We start from the raw sequence: 17,272 nt of genomic DNA, 5'->3' as shown, positions 1-17,272 counted from the left end.
TCATCTTCTATAAAGAGTTGGATACCCAAATCCATTTCACTCCTTTTTCGCAAAAACTCTTAACAAAGGTGTTCAAACTCACATACAAGTGCTAATGGCCTACACCAATCATTTGACCACACTCAATAGACCCTATTAGATTCGTGTAACACACCACAACCATGTGAATGCACATACAACACAAATTCACTACTCAACCTCTAATTTCATAAAACATAAGGGGAAGGATAATCTTTGTATATCCATTTCAAAACATCCCAAAACACACGTTGCACCACTTGTATAAATATTTTGACCCTATATAAGATTTATAATCAAAACTCACTAATTCAGGGCACAAAATACATAAAGATTTCACAACAATAATGCAAGTAGTTCAAAATAATGGAATAAATCCGAGTTGGCAAATTAACAATATTGAATACACATAAATTAACATAAGGAGGCATGTGGTAGGATTTACACTATAATCCTATGTCTCATTCCTTGATCTTAATCCAATGAGTTAGGCCTTGAAAATATTAAAGAATGAGAGGAGAGTACAACCACTCAGTAACTAAAATCCACCTACTCTATTCAATTGCATATTAATTAAAAAAAATGCAAATGGCAATAAACTCATATATATAATACATATGACAAATATAGCCATGATCATAACAATAACACCCATGTGACCTGGCATAAAACACATATCATCATGTTTATATCAATTATGTGCAATATGGGGTCACAAAACTAGCAACTATATGGCCAGAGCTAAATGCATGATCAATGCCAACTTTATACCCTCATATTACCTTCGACGTGAAACTGATGGCTATTAAGAGACTACGTTCAAAACACGAACTAACTCAGACTTTCACTTGTGAAGAGCTACCAGGTAAGGGTTAACTCACTCACTTGCATACCGTGATTTTTTTGAATACTAACAACCCTAAGGTGTCATATCCTTAATCTAAGCTCGTCATGAATCGGTAAAAACTAATTAGGTTTAAGTCCTTGATAGAACAAGTAAAAGAGTCCTAAATCAATCATGGGTCAAAGGCTACATCTTGATTCTAACAGTCGATGCCAATGTAAGCTTTCGATTCTAACAGTAAGCTGCCAGTACCACATGAGTTTATGAATCTACTCCTCTCTCTAGGCGAACTCTCGCCACTAGGCCATTAAGTCCCTTTGACCTACATGATCATTAATGAGTCATTAAACTACCATTATTGATCCACAAACACTCCCAACAACCTTATTTATTACTAAATTTGGACATAAGACCATTAATGCGAGGTTTAAATACTGTAAATCACTATTATTATATCCATTTTAATTAATGGATTTGGATTCATAACTCATATGGACCTAAAATCACTCTCTCAACTCAAACCTTGACCTTACTCTTCATACATATGATAGAGAAGGGAAGAAAAAGGCATAAATTACTTACCTTAGGTGGTAGGACACTTCCAAATATCTTCTATGAGTTCCAATGTCGTGCCCTAGAAAAATCAATTTTGTGTTCTTCATTTTCTAACTCTCTTCTCTTTTAATTTCATACTTCGACACAAACAGTATAAGTAGAATTTTAGTTATGCACCGCGATGCACGTAACCCTCCACTACTGTGCACGGCACAGAGAGGCTTAGTTCATGCTGATTACCTTTGTGTGCTGCGGCATATGGCATAGAGGACTTCTCTTCAAATTTTCCTTTTTTCCCCTTACCCGGATGGCCTAGCCTTACTTTGGACCTGCATTTAGTACTAAAGTCAAAATTAAATATGCTTATTAGTCATCAATTTACTAATTACCTTTATTAATCTTAATTAATTGGCTTTAAATTTTTAGGATGTTACAACATCACTCTTATTAATATAGGGAAAATAACAATAAAATCTCTTGGAATTATGTAGATGATATTTTGGCCATTCAAAATGCTATAATTCTCTTGAAGTCCCTAGGAAATGTTTTGTTATTAAGGAACTAATATAAATGACCAAATTTTCATCAACTCAAATATCAATTGCCATTCATAAGTTTTGTCTAAGATTCACAATTTATTTCCTTAGAATCACAAGAATTAAATAGCAATTCGTAAGTTCGCATTTGAAATTCTATTATTCCTCAAGTGTTATAAATATCATTTGTCATTCATAAGTTTTGTTCTAAGATTTACAACTTTTCTTCTTACAATTGCAAGAATTCAACAAAAATTCACAAGTTTACATTTGAATGTGATATTTACAATACTTAAAGAATATCAGAATTTCAAATGTGAACTTACGAATTGCTATTGAATTCTTATGATTTGGAGAAAAAAAGTTGTAAATCTTATAACAAAACTTGTGAATAGAAATCGATATTTGAGTTAAAGGTAATTTAGTCATTTACATTAATTCCTTAATAACAAATAAGTTCTTAAAGACTTTAGGAAAATTATGGCATTTCAAGAGACTAAAATGTTAGTTATGTAATTTAAAGAGATTTTATTATCATTTTCTCATTAATATATCTCAATAGGGTATTGTTATATCTTTCTAAATAAATTAATATGAAATATAAAATATTTGTGTATAAATAATTTGTTTGAAGTTTATTTTTTCAAAAAAAATAATGTGGAGTTAACTGTTTAGATTAACTTGGATATAAAGAGAAAAAAGGTCCATATCACATATTCTTACTAGGTTTCGAATGCTCTCTCTCTCTTTCTCTACGTATATATTTGGAGTAAATGGGAATTCCATTGACTGTGGAAACTGTACAGCAAACGGTGAACAAAGAGAAAACAAAATTACATCTTTTTTTTTTTTTACCAACAGAGAAAACAAAATTATATCAAATATTTAAAAGTAACAAAGGCTTTAATTGTAGTGTTAACGATGGCTCTAATTTGAACAAGGAAAGAGTTCATGATAAATTCAGCATTAGAAATATATATAGGGAAAATAACATCTAATGATCATTGTGTAAAATTTATAGCACATAAAGAACAAATGATTCCATATTTGCTCTGCAGTCTTCTGGTCCTTCTTACATATTATTTTCATATGCAAAAAGAACGAAATACCCCTTAGAATGAAAGAGAAACTTCTTCCCAACTAAAAGAACCATCAGAGTCGAAGCTAAAATATTTTCCTTCTCTCTCAACTAATTCTGCAAGTGAAGTAAAATAGCTTGTAAATGAAAAAATATGAAATCATCCATTGTTGTCTTACATTATTGTCTCCCTAAATGTTTTTATGTAGAATAGTATTGTCTCATATACTTCAAAAAATCATTTCTTTTCTCCTTCCTATGCTGAAAATGAACACTATATATATAATTAGCATAAAATTAATATTTTGCATTAAAATAATTAATTCTAGTTGCATAAATATTATTTATAGTCATTTCAAATGTATTTTTATTAATTCTTCTTGATATTCAATTTCATAGATGTTTTGGATTTTTGATTTTATTTTCTTATTTTAATGTGCTATTATTAAATATTGTTAGTGACTTCTTTTAAGACAATTTTTTTATTTAGTAAAAATTTATTAAAAATTAAAAAATTACAAAAAGAAAATATGAACAACACAAAAGAGACAAAATATTCAATCAATTATGGTTATAGAATAAATTAATTAATACTAAATACTAAATTAATGAATATAATTTCCATTTTAATATATTTCAAATATGTACTAAAACAATTGATAATCCAAAAATTAAAAAATTAAAAATATGATTCCGTCTCTAAATCTATCTCTAATTTGATTTAGAGACACATTGAGAAACAAAAATAATTTCATCTCTAATAAATTTATTTCAGTCGTCTATAATTCTGTCTCTAAATTAATAAAAATAAAATTATGAAATTTTAAATAAATATAAAGAGGAAATTAGAGATGGTTAAATTTTTTCCTCTAAATTCATAAAAATATGTCTCAAATTTAGTCTCTAAATTTAAAAAAATGTAAAATTAATGTTAGAGACAGATTTGGATATGGCTAGTGGGATGAAATTTATTTGTCTATAAACTTGTCTCTAACATTTTAATTTTTAAAAATTAAAATTTTAATTAATAATGCATGACAAAAGTTGAGATGAATTTTTCAATGCTTTTTTTTTTTGAGACATATATAAGTCACCTCTGAATAAGTCTTTATATTTTAAAATATTTTTTAAATTAAATCCATCTCTAAAAATAAAATTAGTCTCTATTTTCATCTTTATTAGAGATGATAATTAAGCTGCTTCTAATTTTCATCTCTATTTTAATATTTTTTTGTAGTGCCATAGCAATTTTCTTTGGTGTGTCCACATTTGTGACAATAGGCACACTCAATCGAGAAATTTGTGTATCCACGACCTCTACCACATCCTTGTCCTCGACCTACTATTATAGCACTTCTTTTTATAGGTGAGGATTTTGTGAATCCATCAATAGAATATTGAGCCTCATTCTCTATTATCATATTACATGCTTGATTCATGGTAGGGGAGTCATAAGAAGAATTTGACTCCTAGCTTGACTATAGGACTTACTAAGACCCATGAGGAATTGGAGAAGTCATTGATGTTGCATTATTTCACACTAACAAGTAGGAATGGTGACTATCACATTCTGCTCTTCCCACAATTCCTTCAATTTTGTGTAATAGCTAGAGATAGTCAAAGACCCTTGAACATGCGAATTTATTTCTCAGTGTACAACAACAATCTAAGAACCATTTACCTTATTGAATCTTTCATTAAAATCAATCCAAACGTGATGTGCACTCTGAGCATAGGCCATCCCACTAACTAGTTCTTTTGACACAGAATTGAGTAGCTATGATGAGACCACGACATTACAACATTCCCATTGCTCATAGAGAGATTGATCTTAAGAACATTTCAAAAGATTCTAATTTGTGTTTCATTAGGTAGATATATCCATATCTATTGAAGTTATCAATAAAGGTAATGAAGTATAAATAACCCCCTCTAGTAGTGGTACTTAATGGTTCACATACATCTATATGTATGAGTCCCAATGAATCATTAGCCCTCTCACTATACTCAGTAAAAGTGGTTTTCATCATCTTTCCTAATAAACAAGATTTGGAAGTGTCATAAGTGTCACACTCGGATAATGCCTTTCCCTAATGAGGGAAGTTTAACAAATGCAGGAAAATGGGAGTCGCCACTAAAATTTTTAGGAAACCTTGAAAAACTATGTAATGGAAAAGCATGGTCAGTGAAAAGGGATCGGGAGTCGATTGTGTGCAAGGAAGGTGTTAGACATCCCACGACATCTATTCATAAGAACGGTTATCCTAAGTTGATTGCATAAATTAATTAGCCTTTTAATAATATCTTAACTACCCTTTCTAATCACATGCAAAAATAAAAATGAAATCAAATTATTTATTTACATGGGAGGACTTGACCAAGGATCAAAGTCTAAGGCCTATGTACCCTATGATAGGGATCAAACCCATGTAGTTCGAAGGATTATTATTATGGGTCTCCTTTGAATTCTTTTAGTTAATTTCTTTTATGAAAAGATTGATATTTTGGGTTAGATTATTATATTTATAACAATTTGTTCCAAGGAAGTACCTTTAGATAAAAAAAATAACCAGTATTAAAATTTATGATGATTTTGTATCACTCATAGTACGCTGGCTAACACTCTAAGTGCACATAGTGATTTAATATCACTCATGGAAAACCTTAAAGCAATAAAAGGAATTTTCAAGAATAGTCTTCAAGAAAATAATTTAATAAGGAAATTTTAAAACAAAATTTGATGCTTGCAATAATTTAGTATCATTCACGTTATCTCATTTAATATTTTTATGAATTCAAGGTGATTTTGTATCACTCATGGCATAACCTAAAATATGCTAAAAATTTTATTATTTTAAAATAATGCACAAAAAATTTTTTTAACACTTGATGATTGCGGTGATTTAGTATCAGTCACGTCAAAGTATCAAATATCTATAAAGATTTAGTATTACTCACATTGTAACACACTAAAATTTTTTTTTTAATAATTTAACTCAACCATAGTTGGGTTACAGCCACCCAACACATTTTTATATCAATAATTTCGATATAAAATATTTTATAATTGGCTTCAACTCACACACTATAATATTTCAGATAAATTTTTACCTCCCACATGCCATTAGGCTAAATCACATTTGTCCATCCTTATACTCCCAACAAGTAAACTAAATCACATTTGTCCATCCTTATACTCCCAACAAGTAAAATAAGCAATTTAGTCAATTTTCAACACAAGCCAGTTATTTGGCCTTATAATCATGCCATTTTAACCAATCCAAAATAAACCAAATATTAAAATTACAGTCATCCAAATTGTACCAAAAATAGAAATAGTTTGAAAGACATGATTACATTTATATATTCATATAATTGACAATAAATAAAAAGCCCTAATATTGGCAATATAACACATTATAAATCATAAATTAAATACCCAAAAGAGACAGTGGATCTATACCACTAAGCCTCTGGGACTCCTCCACGTGTCACTCGTGGCTCTTCTCCTGAAAATTGTTAACCACATAATGAGACTCAAAAGTCCCAGTAACCAAAGCCAATTTATGATAGTGTATACAAACAGTTAAGTGTGTGCTTACTAAGTGAGAATTAAAAATAATATAATTCCAACAAATATAAGAAATATTATAATAAACACAAACAACCATCCTTATATCCCTCCATTAACCTCGAGCCGTAGCCCTCACTCGGTACTAAATTACCCGGCCAAAGGTAGATTAGCCCGAGCCCTTACAAACCACCTATTGAGCTCCAATAGGGGCGTACCACGTGGCACATAAATACAACAATAATAGCAAGTCTCCCAACACCTCCCACAATAAATAAACAAATTCATAATAATATTGCACAATTATACAATATTACAAAATTCATAATTTTCTCAATAATCACCCAATTAACATGAAGTAACACTAATCACAAATTAAAAGCATGGTTACCTTGTGGCTTTTTCAATAAATTATTCCTTAAAATTTCTCTCTCACCACAATCTTCACCATAATACAATCTACAAATAACATATTATTTATAAATATTAGTTTCAATTTTTGAAACTAATAAAATAATTCTAATAATAGAATTAAAAATATAACATAATTCCTAATCTCAATCTTAATACAAATCTATAGTTAATACTATTAAGTAAAATTTTTAACTCCTCTTTTAATTATCAATAAACATTAATAATCTAAAAATCAACTTCAAAACTAATTTCTATTATCAAAATTTTCTTTTTATTTTATAAATTCGTACCTAAAATACTCAAAAATTAAAAATTAAGTCTCTAGCTTAGAATCATAATCCTATAACCATAATAATTCATTTCTCATCCCAAATAATCATCTAAACCTCAATAAATCAACATATATTTTCAGATCTAGTTTAAAATTTGATCCATAAGCCACAGATTCAAAGATCATCAATAAATTTATACTCTAGAACATTTATTATACTACTGACAACCTCAAAAATCATATTTATTCAACATAAATTCATCCCTCTTCCAGATCTTAAATTTTCTACCACTACAAAATCAGAAACCAAAGAAGAAGATGACTAAGAAAAATTTTTAGAACACTTACTTAGTCTTGAAAAGCTTAAAATCACACCCTAAATATCCTATTAAAAACTCTTACCTTAAAAATTTAGATATTTCGCACCGGCAACTCGCTTCTCTCCGCCTCAGCTCGCGCGCAGGAAAGGAATGAAGAAATGAAGGAAACGGGTGAGTTTTATAAAAATTCAGTGGGTCCCACATTTTTTTTAATTATTTTTCTCTCTCTTCTTCTTCTTTTCTTTTTATTATTATTTTATTATTGTTACTGTTGAGGCGGCGGACGAAGCAAATTCGTTTTCTTCTTCTTCTTCCTTTCTTTTCCTTTCTTTCTTTTTATTATTATAATAATAATAATTTAATAATTTTATTTTTATTTATTTTTTTATTTATTTTTTTTTTGCATACCTTTTTTTTTATAATAATAATTTAATAATACTTTTCAAAATTTTTATTAACCCAAATTAACTATTAAAATTTAAATTGGGATGTTACAATTCTCCCCTCCTTTTAGAAATTTTGTCCTCAAAATTTAAAATTAATAACTATTAACTACTCACTTAATCAAAAAGACGAGGATAATCACGTCGCATACTGTCCTCGGTCTCCCACGTAGCATCACCTGGAGTTGTGCTCTTCCAGATTACTTTAACCAATCTAATGGTCTTGTTTCTTAATTGCTTGTCCTTATAATCCACAATCCTTTCTGGTTCAGCTTTGAATGTTAAATTCTCCCTGAGTTCAATTTCCTCGGGTTCAATTATATGGGAAGGATCTGGTTGATACTTTTTCAGTTGTGACACATGGAATACGTTGTGTATTCCAGCAATTTGGGGTGGTAATGCTACTTGGTACGCTACTGGTCCAACTCGTTTTAAGATCTCAAAAGGCCCCATAAACCTTGGTGTCAACTTCTTAGCCTTAATAGCTCTTCCAACACCAGTTACTGGAGAGATTTTCAAAAATACATGGTCACCTACTTCAAACTCAAGCGGTCTTCTCCTCTTATCCGCATAACTCTTTTGTCTACTTTGAGCTGTGAGTAATTTTTGCTTGATTAAAGCAATCTTTTGGGTAGTCTCATCAACAATGTCTGGCCCCAAAACAGTTCTCTCACTTAATTCTGTCCAACACAGTGGCGATCTACATTTTCTTCCATACAATGCCTCATAAGGTGCCATCTGAATGCTAGAATGAAAACTATTATTGTAGGCAAATTCAGCTAATGGTAAGTGACTATCCCAATTACCTCTAAGCTCAATGGCACACGCTCTTAACATGTCTTCAAGAGTTTGTATGGTTCGTTCCGTTTGCCCATCGGTCTGGGGGTGGTAAGCTGTGCTAAAACTCAGACGAGTACCCATGGCTTCCTGTAATGACTTCCAAAAGTTTGATGTGAATCTCGGATCACGATCAGATACAATATTTGTCGGCACTCCATGCAATCTCACCACTTCTCTTATGTAGATTTCAGTTAATTTTTGAGAGAATACTTGATATTAGTAGCAAGAAAATGAGCTGATTTGGTGAGTCGATCTACGATTACCCATATAGTGTCATGACCAGAAGATGTTCTAGGCAATCCTGTAATGAAGTCCATAGAAATGCTGTCCCATTTCCACTCTGGAATATCAAGAGACTGTAGCATCCCGGCTGGTTTCTGATGCTCAATTTTGACTTTCTGACAAGTCAAACAACGAGTTACATGTTCAGTTACATCTCTCTTCATCCTTGGCCACCACCAACCACGTCTTAAGTCATGATACATCTTAGTTGCTCCTGGGTGAATGGTATATTTACTCTGATGAGCCTCCTCAAGTAAGATATTTTTCAATCGAGTATCATTAGGCACACACACTCTACCTTTATATCTTACGACATCATCATCGGTCACATCAAAATGTTCAGCCTTTCCAGCCCCAATCTCTACCCTAATCTTATTCAAATAATCGTCCTTCTGCTGCGAAATTCTGATTTCTTCCCAAAAATTATTCTCAAATTCAGTAATATGTAGAGCAGCCAAACGATTTTCGACTACTTCTACATTTACTGCATGAAAACTACTCCATAATTCATGTTCTCTGACCATCATGTGAGCAGTATGTACAAGCTTCCTGCTCAGAGCGTCGGCGACTACGTTAGCTTTCCCTGGATGATACTTCAACTCAAAGTCATAATCCTTCAAAAACTCAATCCATCTGCGCTGTCTCATGTTGAGCTCCTTTTGATCAAACAAATATTTTAAACTTTTATGATCACTGAAGACTTCAAAAGAAGAACCATAAAGATAGTGCCTCCAAATCTTCAAGGCAAATACCACAGCAGCAAGCTCCAAGTCATGAGTAGGGTAATTTTCCTCATGAGGTCTCAACTGTCGAGAGGCATAAGCCACTACTCGATCCTCCTGCATCAATACACAACCTAAACCTTTCTTAGAAGCATCAGTATACAAGGTATAAGGAGAAGTTGGAACAGGTAAGGTGAGCACCGGTGTGGTGGTCAACCTCTTTTTCAGCTCCTGGAATGCAATTTCACACTCGTTCGTCCAAATAAATGGAGCATCTTTCCTGGTCAACTTAGTCAAGGGCATTGCAATTTGTGAAAAACCCTTAATGAAACGACGATAGTAGCCTGCAAGACCCAAGAAACTCCTAATCTCTGTCACACTTCGAGGTTGTTCCCATTTCATCACTGCATCTATCTTACTAGGGTCCACCGCTACCCCTTCTTCTGAAACAACATGGCCTAAGAATTTAACTTCTTTAAGCCAAAAATCACATTTGCTCAACTTGGCATAGAGCTTGTGCTCTCTTAATATCTCCAAAACAATTTTAAGATGTCTAGCATGGTCCACCTCATCTCGAGAATAAATAAGTATGTCATCAATAAAGACTACAACAAATTCATCGAGATAAGGCCTGAAGATTCGATTCATATAATCCATGAAGACAGCTGGGGCATTTGTTAACCCAAACGGCATCACTAGGAACTCATAGTGCCCATATCTAGTCCTAAAAGCAGTTTTAGGGATATCCTCTGCTCTAACCCTCAATTGATGATACCCTGATCTTAGATCAATCTTAGAAAACACCGCTGAATTGACTAATTGGTCTAACAAATCATCAATTCGAGGTAAGGGGTACTTGTTCTTGATGGTTACCTTATTCAATTGTCTATAATCAATACACAATCTAAGGCTTCCATCTTTCTTTTTCACAAACAGTACCGGTGACCCCCATGGTGATACACTCGGTCTGATAAACCCCTTCTCTAACAACTCTTCAATTTGTCTCTTCAATTCAGCTAACTCCGATGGAGACATCCTATAGGGTGCCTTAGAAATAGGCCCCGTACCAGGTACGAGCTCAATCGAGAACTCAACCTCTCGTTCTGGAGGCAAACCGATCACTTCAGTAGGAAAGACGTCAGGGAATTCTCTCACTACTGGAATCTGATCTACACCTTCTTCAATCTCTGCCTTGATTGAGAAGAAAATCATAAAAGCTTGACAGCCCTTTCTTATACACTGTTCTACTTGAGCTGCAGACAACAACATAGGACTTTGGGACTCTACAGGGGTTACAGTAAGAGCTGAGAGTGACACACTCTTTTTCTGACAATTAAGTACAGCTCCATTTGCAGACAACCAATCCATCCCCACAATAACATCAATCCCAGACAAAGACAAACAAATGAGGTCTATGGTGGTCTTTCGACCCTCATACTCAACCTCTACATTTAGACATGCCTTAGCAGTCCTTACAGTCAAACCAGCAGGAGTAGAAATCTTCACATCAAAAGGTAAGGTACACACAGGCAATTTACATCTTTTCACACATTCATCAGACACAAAAGAGTGTGTAGCACCCGAATCAAACAAAGCACAAACATCATTATCAAGGATTCGGATTATACCTCGGATAGCATTAGGGTTGTTAGCAGCCTCTGGCCCAGAGAGGGCATACACTCGTGCTGGTACTGTAGGTCTCTGATCATTACCCCTATTCTGATTTTGATAGCAGAATCGAGCAATATGACCAGGCTTCTGACAGATGTAACAAACCCAACAATCACCAGAATGAAACTTCCCACACTTACTGCATGCTTGATTACTAGCAGCACCAGGAGTAGGATTAAAGGTAGCTGGGCTCCTATAGGACCCTTGACTTCCACTCTGATTCCCTCTGTAGCTCTGGCCCTTATGATAGTAGCCCTTCTTCTTCTGATTTCTAAAGCCTCCAAAGATTTGACTGCTCCTCTTCTCTACTCCACCAATGGGTCTGGTGTGGATAGGGGGTTTCCCATGAGGTTCTTTCCTCCTCTCTCTATCAGCTTCTAATCTAGCCTCTCTCTTCCTCCGAGAAACTATTCGAAGCTTATTGCACATCTCACTGAATGTCTTGATCTCAAAAGGGGCTAACTGTTCCCTTAGATCAGGCCTCGCCTTCTCTAGTAATCGTTCAGCCATCCACTCCGTGTCTTCATGTTTCTGGAGGTAAGTAGAGTATTTAGATAATTCTGAGAATTGTTCAATAAATTCATCCTCATCTAGATCACCCTGACGAAATGCATGAAACTCAGCCTCCTTTTCTGCTCTCAGTGCAGTAGGAAAATAATTCTCGAACAATATGGCTTTAAAATCTTCCCAAGTAAGAGAGGAATCATCCTTCGGTCCTGATGTTTCCCACCATTTCTTAGCACTCTTCTGTAGTAGAATATTGCCAGCTGCACCTTTTGATTAGAAGTGCACACAACCATACGAAAAATACTCTCCAATTGATCTATCCATTCTTCAACCACCGCTGGCTTAAGATTTCCATCGAAAGTAGGAGGATTAAACTTACGAAAAGTACTCCAGATCTTTGTGATCGTGGATGTCTGTTGCTCAGAGTGGAGACTCACATTCTTCGGACTAGTCTCATGGTGAGAATAAGGAGGTAAGCCTTCATCAGCAGATTGGCTCGCATTGAATACCTTGGTATGGCTTCCTTCTTGTTGGCCATTTCCCTCTCGGTTGTCATTCTCCTTATATTGTCTTAAAGCGGCCAACTCTTCTTCTTGTCTCTTCATGCGGTCACTAAGATTATATAGTAGATCCATCATTTGCCTCATGGTTGGCTCATCCTGCCTTAGTTGTGACTGTATGGGCTCGCCCTGCCCAATTTGTTGCTGTGTGGGCTCCGGTTGTGGCAGTGAAGGTATGTCATTTCCTATTGGCTCTATAGAATCACCGGCAATTTCGCCACCTCTCCTAGTTTTAGACACCATCTCTCCCCTCCTAAAGGATGGAAGTCACATAATTAAGTTAACACTAATCTCAAGACAAGAAAAATAATGGAGAAGCATTATGATTTAATAATGTATATTGCCAATAAACTAGGTTAATGTATAACAATTTCATAATTTATAAGAATTTGAAACATGTAGCTCTGATACCAAAATTTGTAACACACCAAATTTTTTTTTTAAATAATTTAACTCAACCATAGTTGGGTTACAGCCACCCAACACATTTTTATATCAATAATTTCGATATAAAATATTTTATAATTGGCTTCAACTCACACACTATAACATTTCAGATAAATTTTTACCTCCCACATGCCATTAGGCTAAATCACATTTGTCCATCCTTATACTCCCAACAAGTAAACTAAATCACATTTGTCCATCCTTATACTCCCAACAAGTAAAATAAGCAATTTAGTCAATTTTCAACACAAGCCAGTTATTTGGCCTTATAATCATGCCATTTTAACCAATCCAAAGTAAACCAAATATTAAAATTACAGTCATCCAAATTGTACCAAAAATAGAAATAGTTTGAAAGGCATGATTACATTTATATATTCATATAATTGACAATAAATAAAAAGCCCTAATATTGGCAATATAACACATTATAAATCATAAATTAAATACCCAAAAGAGACAGTGGATCTATACCACTAAGCCTCTGGGACTCCTCCACGTGTCACTCGTGGCTCTTCTCCTGAAAATTGTTAACCACATAATGAGACTCAAAAGTCCCAGTAACCAAAGCCAATTTATGATAGTGTATACAAACAGTTAAGTGTGTGCTTACTAAGTGAGAATTAAAAATAATATAATTCCAACAAATATAAGAAATATTATAATAAACACAAACAACCATCCTTATATCCCTCCATTAACCTCGAGCCGTAGCCCTCACTCGGTACTAAATTACCCGGCCAAAGGTAGATTAGCCCGAGCCCTTACAAACCACCTATTGAGCTCCAATAGGGGCGTACCACGTGGCACATAAATACAACAATAATAGCAAGTCTCCCAACACCTCCCACAATAATAAACAAATTCATAATAATATTGCACAATTATACAATATTACAAAATTCATAATTTTCTCAATAATCACCCAATTAACATGAAGTAACACTAATCACAAATTAAAAGCATGGTTACCTTGTGGCTTTTTCAATAAATTATTCCTTAAAATTTCTCTCTCACCACAATCTTCACCAGTAATACAATCTACAAATAACATATTATTTATAAATATTAGTTTCAATTTTTGAAACTAATAAAATAATTCTAATAATAGAATTAAAAATATAACATAATTCCTAATCTCAATCTTAATACAAATCTATAGTTAATACTATTAAGTAAAATTTTTAACTCCTCTTTTAATTATCAATAAACATTAATAATCTAAAAATCAACTTCAAAACTAATTTCTATTATCAAAATTTTCTTTTTATTTTATAAATTCGCACCTAAAATACTCAAAAATTAAAAATTAAGTTCTAGTTTAGAATCATAATCCTATAACCATAATAATTCATTTCTCATCCCAAATAATCATCTAAACCTCAATAAATCAACATATATTTTCAGATCTAGTTTAAAATTTGATCCATAAGCCACAGATTCAAAGATCATCAATAAATTTATACTCTAGAACATTTATTATACTACTGACAACCTCAAAAATCATATTTATTCAACATAAATTCATCCCTCTTCCAGATCTTAAATTTTCTACCACTACAAAATCAGAAACCAAAGAAGAAAGATGACTAAGAAAAATTTTTAAAACACTTACTTAGTCTTGAAAAGCTTAAAATCACACCCTAAATATCCTATTAAAAACTCTTACCTTAAAAATTTAGATATTTCGCACCGGCAACTCGCTTCTCTCCGCCTCAGCTCGCGCGCAGGAAAGGAATTGAAGAAATGAAAGGAAACGGGTGAGTTTTTATAAAAATTCAGTGGGTCCCACATTTTTTTTAATTATTTTCTCTCTCTTCTTCTTCTTTTCTTTTTATTATTATTTTATTATTGTTACTGTTGAGGCGGCGGACGAAGCAAATTCGTTTTCTTCTTCTTCTTCCTTTCTTTTCCTTTCTTTCTTTTTATTATTATAATAATAATAATTTAATAATATTTTATTTTTTTTTATTTATTTTTTTTATTTATTTTTATTTATTTTTTTATTTATTTTTTTTTTTGCATACCTTTTTTTTATAATAATAATTTAATAATACTTTTCAAATTTTTATTAACCCAAATTAACTATTAAAATTTAAATTGGGATGTTACACACATCAAAGTATTAATATCCATAAAGATTTAATATCACTGATGGATTTTTTTTCATAAAAAATATAATGGTTGGAAGAACATTTTTCGGCTTAAGAAGGGATTAGATGAAAACACGCGCACATATGTATGTGTAAACGGAGAAGATCGTTCTCAAATGCCACTTTTAGATGATCAGCTAGACGTCTACATTGAAATCAAATCATAACAATTATTTTCCTTACACATGGCATCAATCTCTCTCTCTCTCTCTCTCTATATATATATATAGGGCAAATATAACTTTTGATCCCTATACTTTACTCGCATTTTGCTTTTGGTCCTCATATTTTTTTTTATATTTTAGGTCCCTACACTTTTATTTTCTATTATTTTTGGTCCCTTTATGAACAAAGTATAGGGACCTTAGAAAGATCAGAAATATATGAAAAATAAAAATATAAGAATCTAAAATACTGAAAAAAGTATAGGCATCAAAAGCAAAATATGATAAATTACTAAGGCTAAAAGTTATGTTTATCCCATATATATATCACACACGTTTCAGATCCATACACCGAATTATATATCTTAACTATTCCCCCTCAACAAATGATCAATACAAATAAATCATAAACAAGCCATTAGACAATGTAATAGAGCAACCAGAAAGCTTCTCTAAGCAATTCAACGAAAGAATCGATTAGAAGTGTCAATACTAAAGTCTAGCATGTTAGCACCGCCTTTGCACGCACCAAACATTAACCATGATGATTGAGATTACTGATTCATCACCCACCATTGCAGCACTTCAACAGCTCTTCTCTTCTTCTTCTTTTTTTCCGTCCTTTCAATTTTCTGCCCCCTCTCTCAAAAAATCCCCCCTTTGGGTCTCTCTCTCCCCTTTTATAGGCATCAACTAAGATTTTTCCTCTTAATGATAGAATCAATCATAATCATACTAAATCAAATCATTAATAACTTTCATTTGACTTTTGCCTTAATTATTTCATAATTTTAAATTTTTTTCTTAATTAAAACAAATTTCAATCAAGACATAATTACCTCAAATTAGAATTTAATTAATTGGACTTGTCAAATTTCCTGACTTTCCTTTAACTAAGTCAAATTTAATGTGTAATAACCCAGAAAAAATATTTAATTTAAAATTTATAACAATGTAAGTTAAATATATTTTAAATCTTTTGGGACAAAATCATCAAGGTCCATCAGATTTATTTCTTCCTCCCCAATCCAATTTTTCTTTTGACTTTTCAACTTTTATAAAATTACCATAAGGTCTCTGGCCCATCAGATTTGTTTCTTCCTCCCCAGTCCAATTTCTGCGTTTTACTGGAGCTTAGAGAACGAGAGAGATTTGAGATTCCAGAACCTTCAGCCTTAGCTCTTCTTGGATTCCACTAACGTTCTCCATCATTCCTCTTTAGTCTTCAACGTCGCACGCGTGAGTGTGCTTGAGAGCGTCGTTCGTCACTGCTGCCATGAGGTTCTCCTCTTCCCTGCCTGCCGTCATTCAGTTCAACCCCTGCACGCTCACTTGAGTTGGTTGCTGTCAGTTCTTCTTCTTCCTTCTCCGCCAATCAGCTCGCTGTTGTCGATAGGTGCGATAGCCCCGTCCGCCATTGTTGTGAAGTTCTAACGTGAGTTTTCTTCCTCTGGTGGTCTCTGTTCACTGTTCATGTGTGCCACTGTTCTTTCTTCTTCCTCCTTGCTTCTGGCTGCCGGAAATAGTTCTCTTATGTCCTAGCTACTGTGATTCAGCGTACAAGGTTCCTTCCTTCTTTCCCTGTTCAGTGCAACAGATTTTTCCTTTCTCTTTCCTGCTCTGCCATGTTTAATATAAGTTGGGGAGATTCCAATCCTTCACTTCTTCACTGTTTTTTGTGTGCTATTTGGTTTGATTATGATTTTTTTTATTTCATTGCTGCTGTGCGAGTTATGAGGAGGCAAATGCGTTTGATCAACAGCTTGAATTTATGAATATGATTTTTACTAGTCATGCTAGAACTAGAAGAAGGAGGAATTAGATTTAATTTTTCTTTAGAGAGTAACTGATTTTTTTTTTCTGTTAAAGGATTGGA

At 33.0% G+C, this 17,272-nt stretch overlaps 1 protein-coding gene across 1 annotated transcript; it reads right to left on the bottom strand.

Moving 5' to 3' along the window:
• Positions 1-6,328: 6,328 nt before the first annotated feature.
• LOC129284638 (uncharacterized) lies at positions 6,329-12,293 on the bottom strand. The gene is made up of 2 exons (XM_054920163.1): positions 11,523-12,293; positions 6,329-6,540 (listed from the first exon to the last, which is right to left on the bottom strand). The coding sequence occupies exons 1-2, from the start codon at positions 12,073-12,075 to the stop codon at positions 6,497-6,499; spliced, it is 597 nt and encodes a 198-aa protein (XP_054776138.1). The 5' UTR covers positions 12,076-12,293; the 3' UTR covers positions 6,329-6,496.
• Positions 12,294-17,272: the final 4,979 nt, after the last annotated feature.

The sequence above is a fragment of the Prosopis cineraria genome, unplaced genomic scaffold, assembly GCF_029017545.1.
Source record: "Prosopis cineraria cultivar Desert tree isolate PC_DT_omini unplaced genomic scaffold, ASM2901754v1 PC10, whole genome shotgun sequence".
Classification (NCBI taxonomy): Eukaryota; Viridiplantae; Streptophyta; class Magnoliopsida; order Fabales; family Fabaceae; genus Prosopis; species Prosopis cineraria.
The sequence above is the reverse complement of the archived record's forward strand: the minus strand, read 5'-3'. Positions and strand labels throughout refer to the sequence as shown.